Genomic DNA, 13,889 nt, shown 5'->3' on the forward strand with positions numbered 1-13,889 from the left:
CTGGTGCAAGGACAGGACTCGTGTTTTCTTGGAGCACCAAGATAATTTGGTTTTATCCCTGCATTTCCAACCTTTACACAGCTCAAGCAGATCTACCCCAGGCCCCTCATCCTCTGCTGCTGTCATGGGAAGAGTCACAAATCCCACCAGAAATTCCCAGAAATCCAGGAAAACACAGAATTAACACAGCCACAGAAAGTTGCTGACCAGCAGCAGTAAATCAGGCATCAAACCTACTCCATTTGGGGCCAGGAGCAAAAAAAATCAGTGTCTGAAATCTCTGTGTTAAGCAGGGGGTCAAACTTGATGGGCATAATGGTCTCTCTGCAGCTCTGAAGTCTCTAAAAGTCTAAACCCCACTTTCCTCTCAGACTCAATTGCAGCAGGAACCATAAAGTCAGGTTTCAATCAAATTTCCTGCATTTTCCTGTCCAATTAAGAGCACTAATATCACCGCAGATGTCATTAAATTAGATATTTTTTTGAGACAGCCTAATTTGTTCGGTGCGCGGCGTTCGCGGGGCTTTAATGTTTGGAGAGGAAAAATAATAATAATAATAATAATAACAAAAAAATCGATGCTGTATAAGATTTCAAGCAGGAAAAAAAAAAATAAAACGAGATGAAAATGGGATTGGGGAGCTCAACCATTAGCAAAGCCAGTTAGAAACCACTTCAAATGCATTTCTCAGCTCAGTGTTACACGGGAGCAGCAGCGAGGCAAAGACTCTGCTTACAGGGTTTCAATCATTTCCAGGGCTCGGGTTTCAGATTAACAAGGAAATGGAGGGGGGGGAAACGGGGGTAATTTTATCAGCTGGGCTGGAAAACGATGCAAATGGTGGCAAAAAGCCTGAGCCAGGAGGCACCAAAGTGAATTAAAGGGGCAGAGGGAACGGCCACGCTCGGCACAGGTGGAGGAGAAAGGCAGGTGGGGTGGGTGGGATGGAGAGAGAGAAAAATCCAGGTACAGCAACTCCAGCATGGAAGAGGAGAGACCCTGAAAGGGGAAAGGATCTTCCCTTCTTCCCTTCTGGATTTTTATTAGAGGGAAAAGAGATTTGATGCAATGTAAATCTTGCTTTACCATAGGAGAGATATAGTTAGAATTGAGTGTATAGTGTCTTATAATAGTTATTTGGGTGATAATTGGAATATAATTCCCTTCCCCCCAAGTTGAGTTTTGTGTCTGGAAAACCCCTCTGGCACTGGGGTGAGTTGTGGGAGGGGGGCTTGGACTTGGAAATTGGATTTTTGGGGGTCTCAAAGCACCACAGTGGGATAAAGCTGAGCTGGGTTTGTGCCCCTGCCACGCTGACACTGAGAATTCCCTCTTTAAAATAAGGGGGCAAAAGAAAATCCCATCCTGAGATTATGGGATAAATCAGGAACGTCCCCCCAGAAACTCAAAAAAGAAATCCCGTCAGCAGGGTCGGGATGAAATCCTGGAACCCCCAGGAACGTCCAGGAATTCCTGAGCTCCCAGGAGCAGGAAAAGCTTCACATCCCCATCAACACCCGCCCCAAACCAACCCCCCACCCCAACCAGCACCAACATCTCCCCCCACCCAGGGCAAAAACCGACCCGAGCAGCTCATTTTTAGGCTCAAAAACGCGAATTAACCCCGACAGGGACTCGCCTATTTTTTTTTTTCCCCCCTCCCCTTTCAGAATAAATCTGTATTTAATGGGAAGTGCCAACGAAACCCTGCTCAGCGAGATCGTTTCCTCGCCGAGCAGATAAATCCCAGCTCTGGGAAGAAGGTGAAGGAGGAGAAGCAGCTCTTTGCCTAATTAAGGACGATGCGGTGGGGCCGCGCTCCGGCCCCGCGTTAATGGGCGCAGCTCAATTATCCGCCCATCAGGTCACATCCTTAAATCCCTTTTTATCTCGGTACCGCGCATTATTCAGCCTAATGAGTTTAATATCGGGCGGAATTACAGGCAGTACATTCACCCTAATGAAGCAAAATTACCCTGAAATCGCGTTTTCTTTCCTTTCCATCTCGGAAAACTTTCAAGTCGGGCCGAAAATTGAAGTGATAAATGCAGTTCATACGGGCAGGACTTTATCAAAACAGGCCTGTTTTCTCCCCAAACCCGACCATTTCTGCAGGTCAGACCGAAGGAGAGGATGGAAACGTCCCCAGGAGCATCTCAGGCCCCTCTGGATTCTGCTCAGCCTTGAAACACTTCTCTCTTATTTCTCTTTTTTTTTTTTTGCTCCCTAATAAGTCAAATCCTCTTCCACTTTCTTATCTGGAAATCCTGGCCTGGCAAATTTTTTCCTCATAATCTCTTTGTATTTATTTTTATATATATATTTCTCTATATTATATATATTTTGTGTATTGTATAATATATATTATAATAGCTATTATTATATACTTTATAGTCTTCATATATTATCAAATATATTATTCAAATATTATTCACATATTATTCAAATGTTTATATAAACAAATGTCAGATAATTCAAATATATTCATATTCTATATATTAATATATGATTATTAATAATTACTTATTAGCATGTAGAATTATTCTATTCCACAATAGATTATAATATATTTACATTTGAATTTATTATATTTCAATATAACTTACAATGACATTAAAATGTGTCTAAAATATACTGTATAATTTAAATATGTATGTAAAATATATATGTATATATGTACATTAAATATTTGTATTATATGCATATATTAATTATATATCTACATAAAATATTTGTATTATGTATATATATTAATTATATATCTACATAAAATATTTGTATTATGTACAGATATTAATTATTCTATATATTTATTTACATCTATTTATGTTTTATATATGCTTATATATAATGGTTGCATGTAATGTGTTTGGTTTATATGTTTATTTATGTTAATTTTAATGTATCTGTTTGGTTTAATACACATTTCTTGCCCTTGGCAGGCCAGGACATCACCTGGAAGTGTCCAACAGGGGAGGATTTTCATCCCAGAGTTCAGAGAGCACGAAGATTTTCATCCCAGAGCTCAGGGAGCACGAGGATTTTCATCCCAGAGCTCAGGGAGCACGAGGATTTTCATCCCAGAGCTCAGGGAGCACGAGGATTTTCATCCCAGAGCTCAGAGAGCACGAGGATTTTCATCCCAGAGCTCAGAGAGCACAAGGATTTTCATCCCAAAATTCAAAGAGCACGAGGATTTTCATCCCAGAGCTCAGAGAGCACGAGGATTTTCATCCCAAAATTCAAAGAGCACGAGGATTTTCATCCCAGAGCTCAGGGAGCACGAGGATTTCCATCCCAGAGCTCAGGGAGCACGAGGATTTCCATCCCAGAGCTCAGGGAGCACGAGGATTTTCATCCCAAAATTCAGAGAGCACGAGGATTTTCATCCCAGAGCTCAGGGAGCACGAGGATTTCCATCCCAGAGCTCAGGGAGCACGAGGATTTCCATCCCAGAGCTCAGAGAGCACGAGGATTTTCATCCCAGAGCTCAGAGAGCACGAGGATTTTCATCCCAGAGCTCAGAGAGCACGAGGATTTTCATCCCAGAATTCAAAGAGCACGAGGATTTTCATCCCAGAGTTCAAAGAGCACGAGGATTTTCATCCCAGAGTTCAGAGAGCACGAGGATTTTCATCCCAGAGCTCAGGGAGCACGACAGCCCAGCGTTGGCAGTGGGAATGTCGCCATCAGTTGAAGGAGGATCAGACACCAGGGCAGTAAAAATGAGCTTTGGGGGTTGTTCTCCGGGGGGGAAGAGCCTGTGGATCAGGGATGAGTCCCAGGATTGGGGCCCTGGGTTTGTGTCACTGTCCTGTCACAGCACAGCAAGGTCAAGGCAGAGTTTTGGTGTCTGTTTGGGATTTCCTGGTGGGTGCAGGAGAAGAGCTGACCCCAAATTAAAGCCCCTTCTCCTGAGCCCTGCACTGACCCAGCACTGTCACACTTCACCCCGGGGAGAAGGAAAAACCCCCAGGAATTTGTGCAACCTCTCTTCCAGCAGGAGTTTCAATGCCTGGCTGACTCCCAGGAGCTGCAGGAACTCTCCATCCCCAGGGTTTTTTCCCCCCAGGAAATCCCATTCTCCCCAGCTCACCCCCTGCTCCAGGAACGTCCAAACCCCGAGCTGAGCTCATTTCACAGCCACGAGACTTTCTGGGTTGTTTTTTGGGTGTTGCTCCTGCCAAAGGACAGGAAGGGGCTCGTGCTCCTGAGCAGAGTCGTGGATCTGATGCATCCCAGGGGTGGGAATTCTGGGAACAGCAGCAGAACCCAAGGAACAACTCGAGACAAACCCTTGGCACCCACAGACAAACAGAAGCCCCTGACAACTTTCTGTGGGTTCTGGAAGACAAGCAAAACTCTTCCCCAGCACCACGTCCCCCCCCTCGAGGCAAAGCTGCTTTTTAAGCTCTGCTGTGACAGGACAGTGACACAAACCCAGGGCCCCAATCCTGTGACCCATCCCTGATCCACAGGCTCTTCCCCCCCAGAGAACAACCCCCAAAGCTCATTTTTACTGCCCTGGTGTCTGATCCTCCTTCAACTGATGGCAACATTCCCACTGCCAACGCTGGGCTGTCGTGCTCTCTGAACTCTGGGATGAAATTCCTCGTGCTCTCTGAACTCTGGGATGAAAATCCTCCCCTGTTGGACACTTCCAGGTGATGTCCTGGCCTGCCAAGGGCAAGAAATGTGTATTAAAACAAATTCTTGGTGTTTTTTTTTCCTCCAGGAGGGTCGGGGGTGACTCCAATGTGACCAAGTGCTCGGGTTTTGTGTCTCCACGTGAGAGGAGCCCTATAAAGACCTGCCAGCCGAATTCCAGGAGCAGTTCCTGAGCCTGGCTCGGGATGCAGCTCTTCCCCCTCGCAGACACACGTGTCTCTCCTCAGCAGCCCAGCACTTTACTCGTGTTCCATCATGAACCCGAAGAATGAAACCCTACCCACACCCCCCAGAGGGCTGCTGGGGGGAGGCAGGAGCTTCCTGAAGGCAGCAGAGGCTGCTGATTTCCTGCACAGCCACCACAAAAGCCACAGGAAGCTCCCTGAGGAGCCAAACCCACCCCCAGAGCGGGACCTGCCCAGATCCTCTCCCATCAAACCATTCCAGTAAATGTCCCACCACAAATCATTGCATTAATGGCTGGGGGCAGCACAAGGATTGTCTGTAGCCTCTGCTCTCTCCCCCCTTTCCAAGCAATAAAGCCCTGGAGGGTCTTGGCTCAAGGGTCTCACTTTCCCCTCCACGAGTTCCTGCAATTTATTTCAATCAGCAGCAGGACTGAGGCCCCACATCTTAACCTGAGCATCCAGGAGGGATCTCACATCACCTCTCCTCGTGCTGAGGCTGCTGCACCACTCCCACTGCTTTTTTTTCCAAAGGCTGCTGCACCACTCCCACGGCTTTTTTTTTTCCCCCCGAGGTGATTTGGTTCTAAAAAAGCTTCATCCCAAATTGTACCCTCGGGCTGAGGAAGGGCTAAGAGCCAAGGCTGAGTTCTGTGTCACAGCATCAGCTCCAGGACCTAAAAAAGCTGCTCCTTTTTTGAGCAAGTCAAAGCCAAACAACCTCTGGGAAGCCAGAAATCCACGGACCAACAGCCACAGCAGCACCTCATCCCACTTCTCCAGCCCCATTCACAGCTCTGACAGCACAGGAAGACAGAGACCACCCACCCCAGGAGGCAAGAACAACCCAGAGCTCCCAACTTTGCCAGCTGCCCTCCCACATTTATCAAGTTTGGTGCCATTTGGGTTTAATTCCTTAAACCCAGACCCGGAGCTGCACTTCATGGAGACACAGATTTGCCCCTGGGGAAGCTGAGTGCCCTCAGGACAGTGGGGAAAAAAGGAAAAAAAAAAAATCCAAAAATCTTCCCTGATGTCTGAATACTTCAGAATCCTGCTTATTTAACTGCTCCCATCCAGGATTCCTGCCTATAGGAATTTTTCAGGGGGATCACACCAGCAAGAGGCAACGGAGCCCTTTTCCTGCTGCACCCACAGCCCCCCACCCTGCCATCAGACAAGCTCCAGCCCCCTTTTCCAAAGGTTTCCATCTTCTGCATTCAGCTTGTTTCAATTATTCAGGGCAACCCAGGCTGATAATTACACAGTCCCGAGCTGCTGAGTAAAACTGATGCTTAATTAGCCAGCAGGAAAGATCGATTAAGATCCAGCGGGGTATCTTGCAAAAGTTCTTCAGTGGGGCTGCAGGGAATAAAAGTCTGGCTGTGCCCTTCCAAAGGATAAAAATCCTCCTCTTCTCAGGGACTCGACAGCAGCTTTATTTAAACTGGCTGCTCTGCTCAGGCAGCCACCCTGAGCTTTATGGTCAGGGCTCAGCACCGAGTGACACAACTCACAGCTCGTAACCAGAGCATCCACAGCGAGCTCTGCAGCACACTGCCAGCCAAAAATATAACCCAGCTGAGGCCTAAAGTTTTATTTAAGCCTTGAGCAGCCTGATTTCTGGTTGGGTTTTTTTTTTTGTTCCTCGGTTTTCCCCTCAGAACAACAGGAAAAAAAAAAAAATTAAGTTTGCTTCCTTCGTTTCTCCAAATGATGCATCTCGTGTTCTTGCTGTTCTTGGAACAGTCCTGAGGCTTTAAAATCCAGGTCTGACCTGGGTTCTAAGTCAATAAATCCCCTTCATTCCTTTTTTGCTGGATCAAAGTCCAGACAAGACGTTCTGGAGCTCAGGAGCCCCCCTGTGAGACGGATACTTTGAGCAGCAAATCCACAGCACGAATCTCTGCTCACAGCTATTGATTCACCCACAGACTCAAGTGATGGATTTTCTCCACAAAAAACCCTCTCTGGAACAAGGGAGGAGGAGGGACAGGAGAGGACCAGAGACCCCACATGACAAGAGCTGCATATTCCCAGCCCAAGGGATCATTTTTTCACTTCGAAACGCACAAATTCCCAACAAAATAACGACAATTTTCCAGAACAACCACAAACTGGTTAACTGGGAGTGTAAAAACCAGTGGTCTTGTTACACCAAGCCCTGAATGTCCATGGATTTTCAAAGCATGGGGCCAACTCTACCAGCACAAAGTACCCCAGGATGTGCCACCATTCTTTGATCAGAGAGGAATTCAGAGAACACTGACCTGGCTTTGACTCTCTGGATACCCAGAAGAATGGCATCCCTCTGCTCCCTGGCTTCAGCACTCAAGTTCTCGTTCTGCAGCCCTTCTGCCAGGTACTCCTCAGCATCTGGGGAAGAAGGAATTACAGGTTAAAGCTCAGAGATTCTTAAAACTCAGAGATCCCTGTTCCTGGCTAAGAAACCCGGAGCCCTCGAGGCACCAGCCCAGTCTGAGCTAAAGACACGGGTCAGTCAGTCTGAGGACTTGATCTGGAGAAGTGAAGCCCTGGAAGTGATTAAAAAGGATCTAAATGTTGCCTGTGATGACAGAGCTTCTCTCTAATTGCAACAGTACACAAGGCAAATAAACAAGTGAAAAGAAACTTTTCACTTTGGAACCTTTTCACTGCTGGCAAAAGCAGAAGAGAGGATGAGGAAGGTGAAGTGAAAATGTGACCAGACCAAGTTCAACTCCACCTGCCTCTGTGCTGCCCCAAACCCTAAATATCTAATGCCACAAGCCTTTCACAGCAGCAAAGACACAGGAGTGGTTCTCCCATTCAGGGAGGATCCAAAGCATTCCTAAAACCAGTGCAAGGTATCCACTAACACTCCAAAATCACCCTGATCTGGGATTTTTCACCCTGAAAACACCAGGTTGGTCGTGCACTTGTGTCACAAGGTGGGTTCTCCTGCAGGGTTGTTGCTGGACTCCCAGCACCCTGTGCCTGCTCAGACAAAAGCAGACACGACAGTTCTCCCACCTGGAAAAGCCACAGCTGTGTGCAGAGATCCGACCTGAACCGCCAGACAGAAAAGGATTAAGCGCCTTCTATTTGCATAAATATTTATGTTCTTTACGGGAAACCGAAAGAAAAACCAACAAGCTCAAGAAAAACCAACAAAACTCGTGGAGAACAAAACAGTCCCACCCCCACCTGCTCCGTGCAGAGCACCAGCCTTCACTTCTCCTTCAGCAGAGATTGGCTTCACTCAAAGCTCTGCTGTTGTACATCCACAGGCCCCTCCAACCTTTAACTCCCACCCCACGCTGTGCCACTAATGGCAGTTTAATATCCTGCTTGCAAAGACTTCCAGCTCCTCCTGCTTCGGTGCCAGCCCGGTGCCAGCAGCGTTTAGCACACCCCGGGCACCCGCAGAGCTCCTCAAAACCAGCCCCTCCACCTGCGGGCACGTCTCAAGATCAGAATGCCACGGGAGAAATTAAAGGTTTTTTCCTGTTAAAAACGTGATCCCCTCGTTTCTTTTCGCTGTGCCTGTTCGTGGTGGGCTCGAAGGTTCAGAGCAGGGGAGGGGGGGGAATAAAAAAAGAGGTTTTTGAAGCGAAGGTCACGAGGAAGGACGTGGAGGGGGAGCAAGGCTGGTGCTTGGGCATCCCCCAGGAACAGGGCCCTCTGCCTTGGCCTCAGAAGGGCAGGGGACTCAGCTCTGCCCACAGCAGCCTGGGAAGAGGGAGTGACTCCAGAGTGGGACACTCCACAACAGCCCAGTTCTCCTTTTGGGGTTTATTCAGCTGAAAGCACCATGGGAGCACCTGCTAATTACCACATTCCTGCCAAATGCAGGGTCCTGCAGGTCCTCACCAGCTCCTGCCTCTGTGTCCCTGCCTTTCCTCCTGCCAGGAGGGCTCCTGACCCCCGGGAACCAGGTCTGAGCCCATCAGCCACAGCCACCCCTTCCCAGGGGAGAAACAGGGCTTGGAGCCTGAACACAACCCCAGGAGAGCAAAATATCCAAGCACAGCCCCTCGAGGGTGGGGGTGAGACTGTTCCCAAGGGCCTGGGGGGACAGGACAAGGGGCAGTGGCTTCAAACTGACAGAGAGGAGGTTTAGATTGGATATTAGGAAGACATTCCTTTCTGGAATGGTGGTGGGACAGGCTGCCCAGAGAAGCTGGGGCTGCCCCATGGAGGTGTCCAAGGCCAGCTTGGACAGGGCTTGGAGCAACCAGGGATAGTGGAACCACCCCCATGGCAGGGGATGAGGCTGGACGAGATTTAAGGTCCCTTCCAACCCAAACCATCCATGATTCCCTGACCCACAGCCCCAGCAGATGGACAGCAACCCTCGAGCACAGCATCACTGCCAACCCCACACCTGCATCCAGCAGCAGCCTGGGAGCTCCAGGAGCACAGAGATTCCAGGCAAAAATGCCTGTTCATACAAACTCACTGCTGGTACTTTAACCCTGGGGTAAGACCCAGGCTTTGCCAATCCCAGGCTTTGCCAATCCCAGGCTTTGCCAATCCCAGGCCAATCTTCTAATCCCGAGGCTCAAATTCATTTTCAGTCTCTCCCTCTGCACTTTTAATTGTACACCCAAGGCACTGGACCAGCTCAGGACAGGTTTAAAGATGCTGGGGCTCAAATCACAAATGCCACAGAAAGCACCCAGACACATCTATCTAAGCCCAAAGAGCAGATCTTGCTCTGAGGAGCCTCCTCAGAACAGATGAGGCCGAGGGGACAATTTATTCTAAACAAGCATAAAAAACCAAGGCAGCAGAAATGGCCCAGCAAGAGAAGCTACAGGCAGAAAAAACAGAGTGAGAGAAGAGGCAAGGAAAACAAACTGCTCCCAGAACTGCTGCAAATCCCAGTTACCACCCCCCGTGTCATTTTTAAGCTCAGATTAACTCCGTGAGCGCCCGATTAGCCCCTAATACAGCATTTACTTACTGGGATGTCAGCCCAGATCAGCTGCTGGATAAGTTATAGGAGGAGCTGGGTGGCTCCTGCAGAGCAGGCAGGGCCCCCTTTCCCAGCCAGCCCCGATGTTTATGGCAGCAGGAAATGAAAAAGAAAAGCCCTGGCCATAAACCCTGCGAGTGGCTCAGGAAGAGCAATGTGTGAGCAGCTCGGGAGTAAATCACCCTAATGTTGGTTTTACTGCTTGTCAGTAACGTTATAGCCTTGATGTTTATGGATGGCTCTCCCAGATCCACTCGGAAAGTTTACAGGACTCTCCTCCTCCTTTCCTGAGGCTAAAAAAGGTAAAGAGAGAGAGGAGGGAGAGGGAAAAAAAAAACAACAGTGGAGATTTCATCAAGTGTTTCAGGGGAGCTCCTAGAGGTGATTGCAGCTCTGCACTTTAATCCTGCAGGAGGTGCCCAGCATCCTAAGAATTATGTCACAACCACTGAAGTCCAGGTAGCAAATAACCTTTTAATGGCAGCACTAAATTCTGGGAGTTAATCAGCACTCAGTGAGCAGGGCTGAGGGGGATTAGGGTGCCCTGGGTATTCTCTCCACGTTCAGTTGGTTTTTTTCACTCTTTTCTACTCCTCTGCCATCAGAAATCCCACACCCCTGGTGCAGTGGAACCAATCCCACAGGATCCAGGCAAGGGAATCCTGAGCCAACCAGCCTGTTCCAACACTTCACACAATCCCCCTCCTGCAGGTTATCACCCCTGGGTGGGAAAAATGAGTTTAAAGAAGGGTTTAGGACACCCATCAACACTGAGAGCACAGATACCCTGAGCTCCCCTGGGACTGCACTGATGTTTCCAGGATGGGTCCCAGAACAGGCAGGGATTTGGGAAGGTTGGTTGGAGCATCTCATCCCACCTGTCTAAATAAATCTGTGAGCTATTTGTTGCACAAGGTGTTTCTTGAGCTCCTCTGGAAGCTCAAGAAAAGGGTGTTTTAATTGTGAAACAGTATTTTACAGGTGGGCCTTCCAGATTTGTGGGGCTGAGGGAGAGGAAACCTTGGGAACAGAAGGAACTTCATCCATCCCCCTGCACTGGACTCAGTGGGACACCTTCCCATGCAAGGAACAAGAGGGGGGAACCTTCCCAAAATTTCAGCTTCCAAGTCTCAACCCCAATTCCCTCACATTTAAATTTTGGAGCTGCTCACTGTGCTGCTGACTGGGGCTCACCAGCCCTCACCAAACAGCATTTCAGGGTTTATTTTCCCACCAGCTCTGCCCTCAGCCACCCCCCAGCTTTGCTCGGTGCTCCTGGTGCCCAAACTCCCCCAGGAAAAGCAGCTTTTCCAGCCCCAGCCCCCGGAACCAAGAGGCTCCAGGAGGCAGGTGAAGGGCAGGGAATCTGATTGACTTTGCTCCTCCGAACAGAACCAGCAGCACTGGGTTTGGCAGAGATGTATCACATTTTCAGAGCTGCTCTGGCAGCCTTCAGGAGGAATCTGTGCCAGCAAGTATGAAACACTCTTTAAAAAATAATAAAAAAAAGGGCAGTTTGAAGAGAAACCTGACTGAGCCAATCTGTGTATATATATATATATATAATATGTATATATATTATATATAATCTGTATATATGAAAATATATATAATCTGTATATATAGGTAAATAAATATAATTTGTATATATAAATAAATATAACCTGTATATATACAAATATAATCTGTATATATACAAATACATAAAATCTGTATATATATAATCAGTATATGTATATATATATATAAAATCTGTATATATAAAAATATATATTTTTAAAATATATATATCTATATCATAGAATACTTTGGGTTGGAAAGGACCTTAAAACTCACCCAGTGCCACCCCCTGCCATGGGCAGGGACACCTTCCACTAGCCCAGGTTGCTCCAAGCCCCATCCAACCTGGCCTTGGACACTTCCAGGGATCCAGGGGCAGCCACAGCTCCTTTGGGCAACCCGTGCCAGGGCCTCCCCACCCTCCCAGGGAAGGATTTCTTCCCCAAATCCCATCTGCTCTGGCAGTTTGAAGCCATTCCCCCTTGTCCTGTCACTCCAAACTCCTGGAAATGGTCTCTCTCAAGCTCCTTGTTGGCTCCCTTCAGGTACCAGAAGGCCACAATTAGGTCACCCCAAAACCTCCTCTTCTCCAGGCTGAGAATATATAACATATAGAGAAAATAATAAATAAAATATATTTAAATATATATAAAAATCTATATAAAATCCACCCTTTCCAGCCTGCAGAGCTGGAAGCCTCCTCAGCCACAGGAAGGCCTCGAGACCATACAGATTGTTAAGACACAGCAAGTTTGATGCAGAGGTATGTGACATGCAATTAATCTCCATTCATAGCCTGCTCCACCTGTCAGCAAACAAAGGCTGAGCTTTAGGAGGAGATCTGAAGCCTTCAATTAAAAGCAGTCAGCTAACAAGAAAATAATCTAAGTTAAAGGAAGGTGGCAGGTGCAGAAATGAGTTGTTTACAGAAGTGTCAGCCCCCAACAATAAAGGGCTGCACGTCAAAAAATGTGAAAGGGTGAACTTCAGCAGAGCCCCCGGGATTGAAATCCAGAGAAAAAACCTCCAGCTACACCTGGGGGAAGACATGAAGGGTTTGGGAGCGAGATCTGATGGGCTTGGGGGCTCCACAGGGAGGGACAGACACCAGCTGGAAGTTATCAGAGAATCACAGAATCAGAGGATCAGAGGATCACAGAATCACAGGATCAGCTGGGTTGAAGGGATCTCTGAGATCATCCAGTCCAACCCTTGATCCAACCCCGCTGTGGTTCCCAGCCCATGGCACTGATGCCACATCCAGTCTGTCCTTAAACACCTCCAGGGATGGAGAATCCACCCTGGGCAGCCCATTCCAATGGCTGAGCACCCTCTCTGGAAAGAAATTCTTCCTAATCTCCAACCTAAACCTCCCCTGGCACAGCTGCAGACCGGGGTTGAAGCTCTCCAGGAGATACATCCCCACAAGCTGCACATTCCCAGTGAGACTCAACACCAGCACATCTCAAACCAGGAGCCAGCAGTGCCCCAGCCCCGGGGGGAGCTGCAGGGGGGGCTCAGTGCAGCCCCCGAGCTGCTCCCACCCTTTGTCTGCCCTAACGATGCTCAGAGGTGGAGCCTCCTCACCTTTCCAGGAAGCTCTCACCGAGGACATATTTTGGCCACGCCAGAAGAAGCCTCTCAGTCTTCCACACACTCGGACTCTGGGACCACCAGAAAACTCCCCCACCCCCCCAACACACACATGGACCCTCGGGGCAGCTCCTGAAAAACAGGAGCACCTCCTGAAAAACAGGAGCACAGCCCCAAACCCGCCAGGGCAGGGCAGCCACGTGTCCTAAACGCTCGTCAGGGGCACAGGCAGCGAGGCCACACACAACCCGAGGACCCCAAACCACCAGCCTTGCAGAGGAAACCCCCCCAGTCCTTCCACTGCTCCCCCCGACCCACCCAGCGAGGTGCAAAAAGCTTTTCGGGTCCTTCCCCCGCAGCCCCGGCGGGTTCCCCCCGCTGAGCAGACGAGGGGCCAGGAGGGATTTGCCGTTACCTTCCAGGAGCCTCTGGATCTCCTCTGGGATCATGACACCTCCCAGCCTCCTTCCCACGGGAGCCAAACGCGCCGCGACCGCTCCTGTCCCGGGGGGGAGGGCAGGGACAGAGCGACAGAGGAAGCACAGAGGGCGGGGACACCCCAAAAAAGAGCAGGAGGAACCGCTGGGCTCTGCCCGGCTACCACCTCCTCCTCTTATAACCTCCGCGGGACCTCCTCTCGGGCAGCCGGGTCGCCCAGGTGCTCGCCCAGGTGGTGTCCCGAAAATCAGAGCCCCACCCAAGGAGCTGCCGAGGCCCCCGATCCCTGCCCAGCAACGGCCCAGCTGAACCTGCCCCCTCATCAGCCTCTCCATGGGGAGCCATCTCCCCCCAGGAGCTTAACTCACAACACCTGGCCCCGGAGTGACCCCCCCGTGCCCGCTTGGGTTCGTTCCAGGCTCCCTCCTCTAATCCTGATGCACGGGGGAAGAACGAGGTGCTTTGGCTGCTCTGCAATGAAACT

General features: G+C 49.2%; 1 protein-coding gene across 1 annotated transcript in view; it reads right to left on the minus strand.

Annotated features, from left to right (window-relative positions):
- SKAP1 (src kinase associated phosphoprotein 1) overlaps positions 1-13,589 on the minus strand; it is a 158,301-nt gene extending 144,712 nt beyond the window's left edge. Inside the window, exons 1-2 of the mRNA XM_064636563.1 lie at positions 13,383-13,589; positions 7,125-7,230 (exon numbers count right to left, since the gene is read on the minus strand). Of these exons, the coding sequence (XP_064492633.1) occupies positions 7,125-7,230; positions 13,383-13,416 (140 nt within the window). The 5' untranslated portion in view covers positions 13,417-13,589. The remainder of the gene's footprint in view (positions 1-7,124; positions 7,231-13,382) is intronic.
- Positions 13,590-13,889: the final 300 nt, after the last annotated feature.

The sequence above is a fragment of the Pseudopipra pipra genome, chromosome 26, assembly GCF_036250125.1.
Source record: "Pseudopipra pipra isolate bDixPip1 chromosome 26, bDixPip1.hap1, whole genome shotgun sequence".
Lineage (NCBI taxonomy): Eukaryota > Metazoa > Chordata > Aves > Passeriformes > Pipridae > Pseudopipra > Pseudopipra pipra.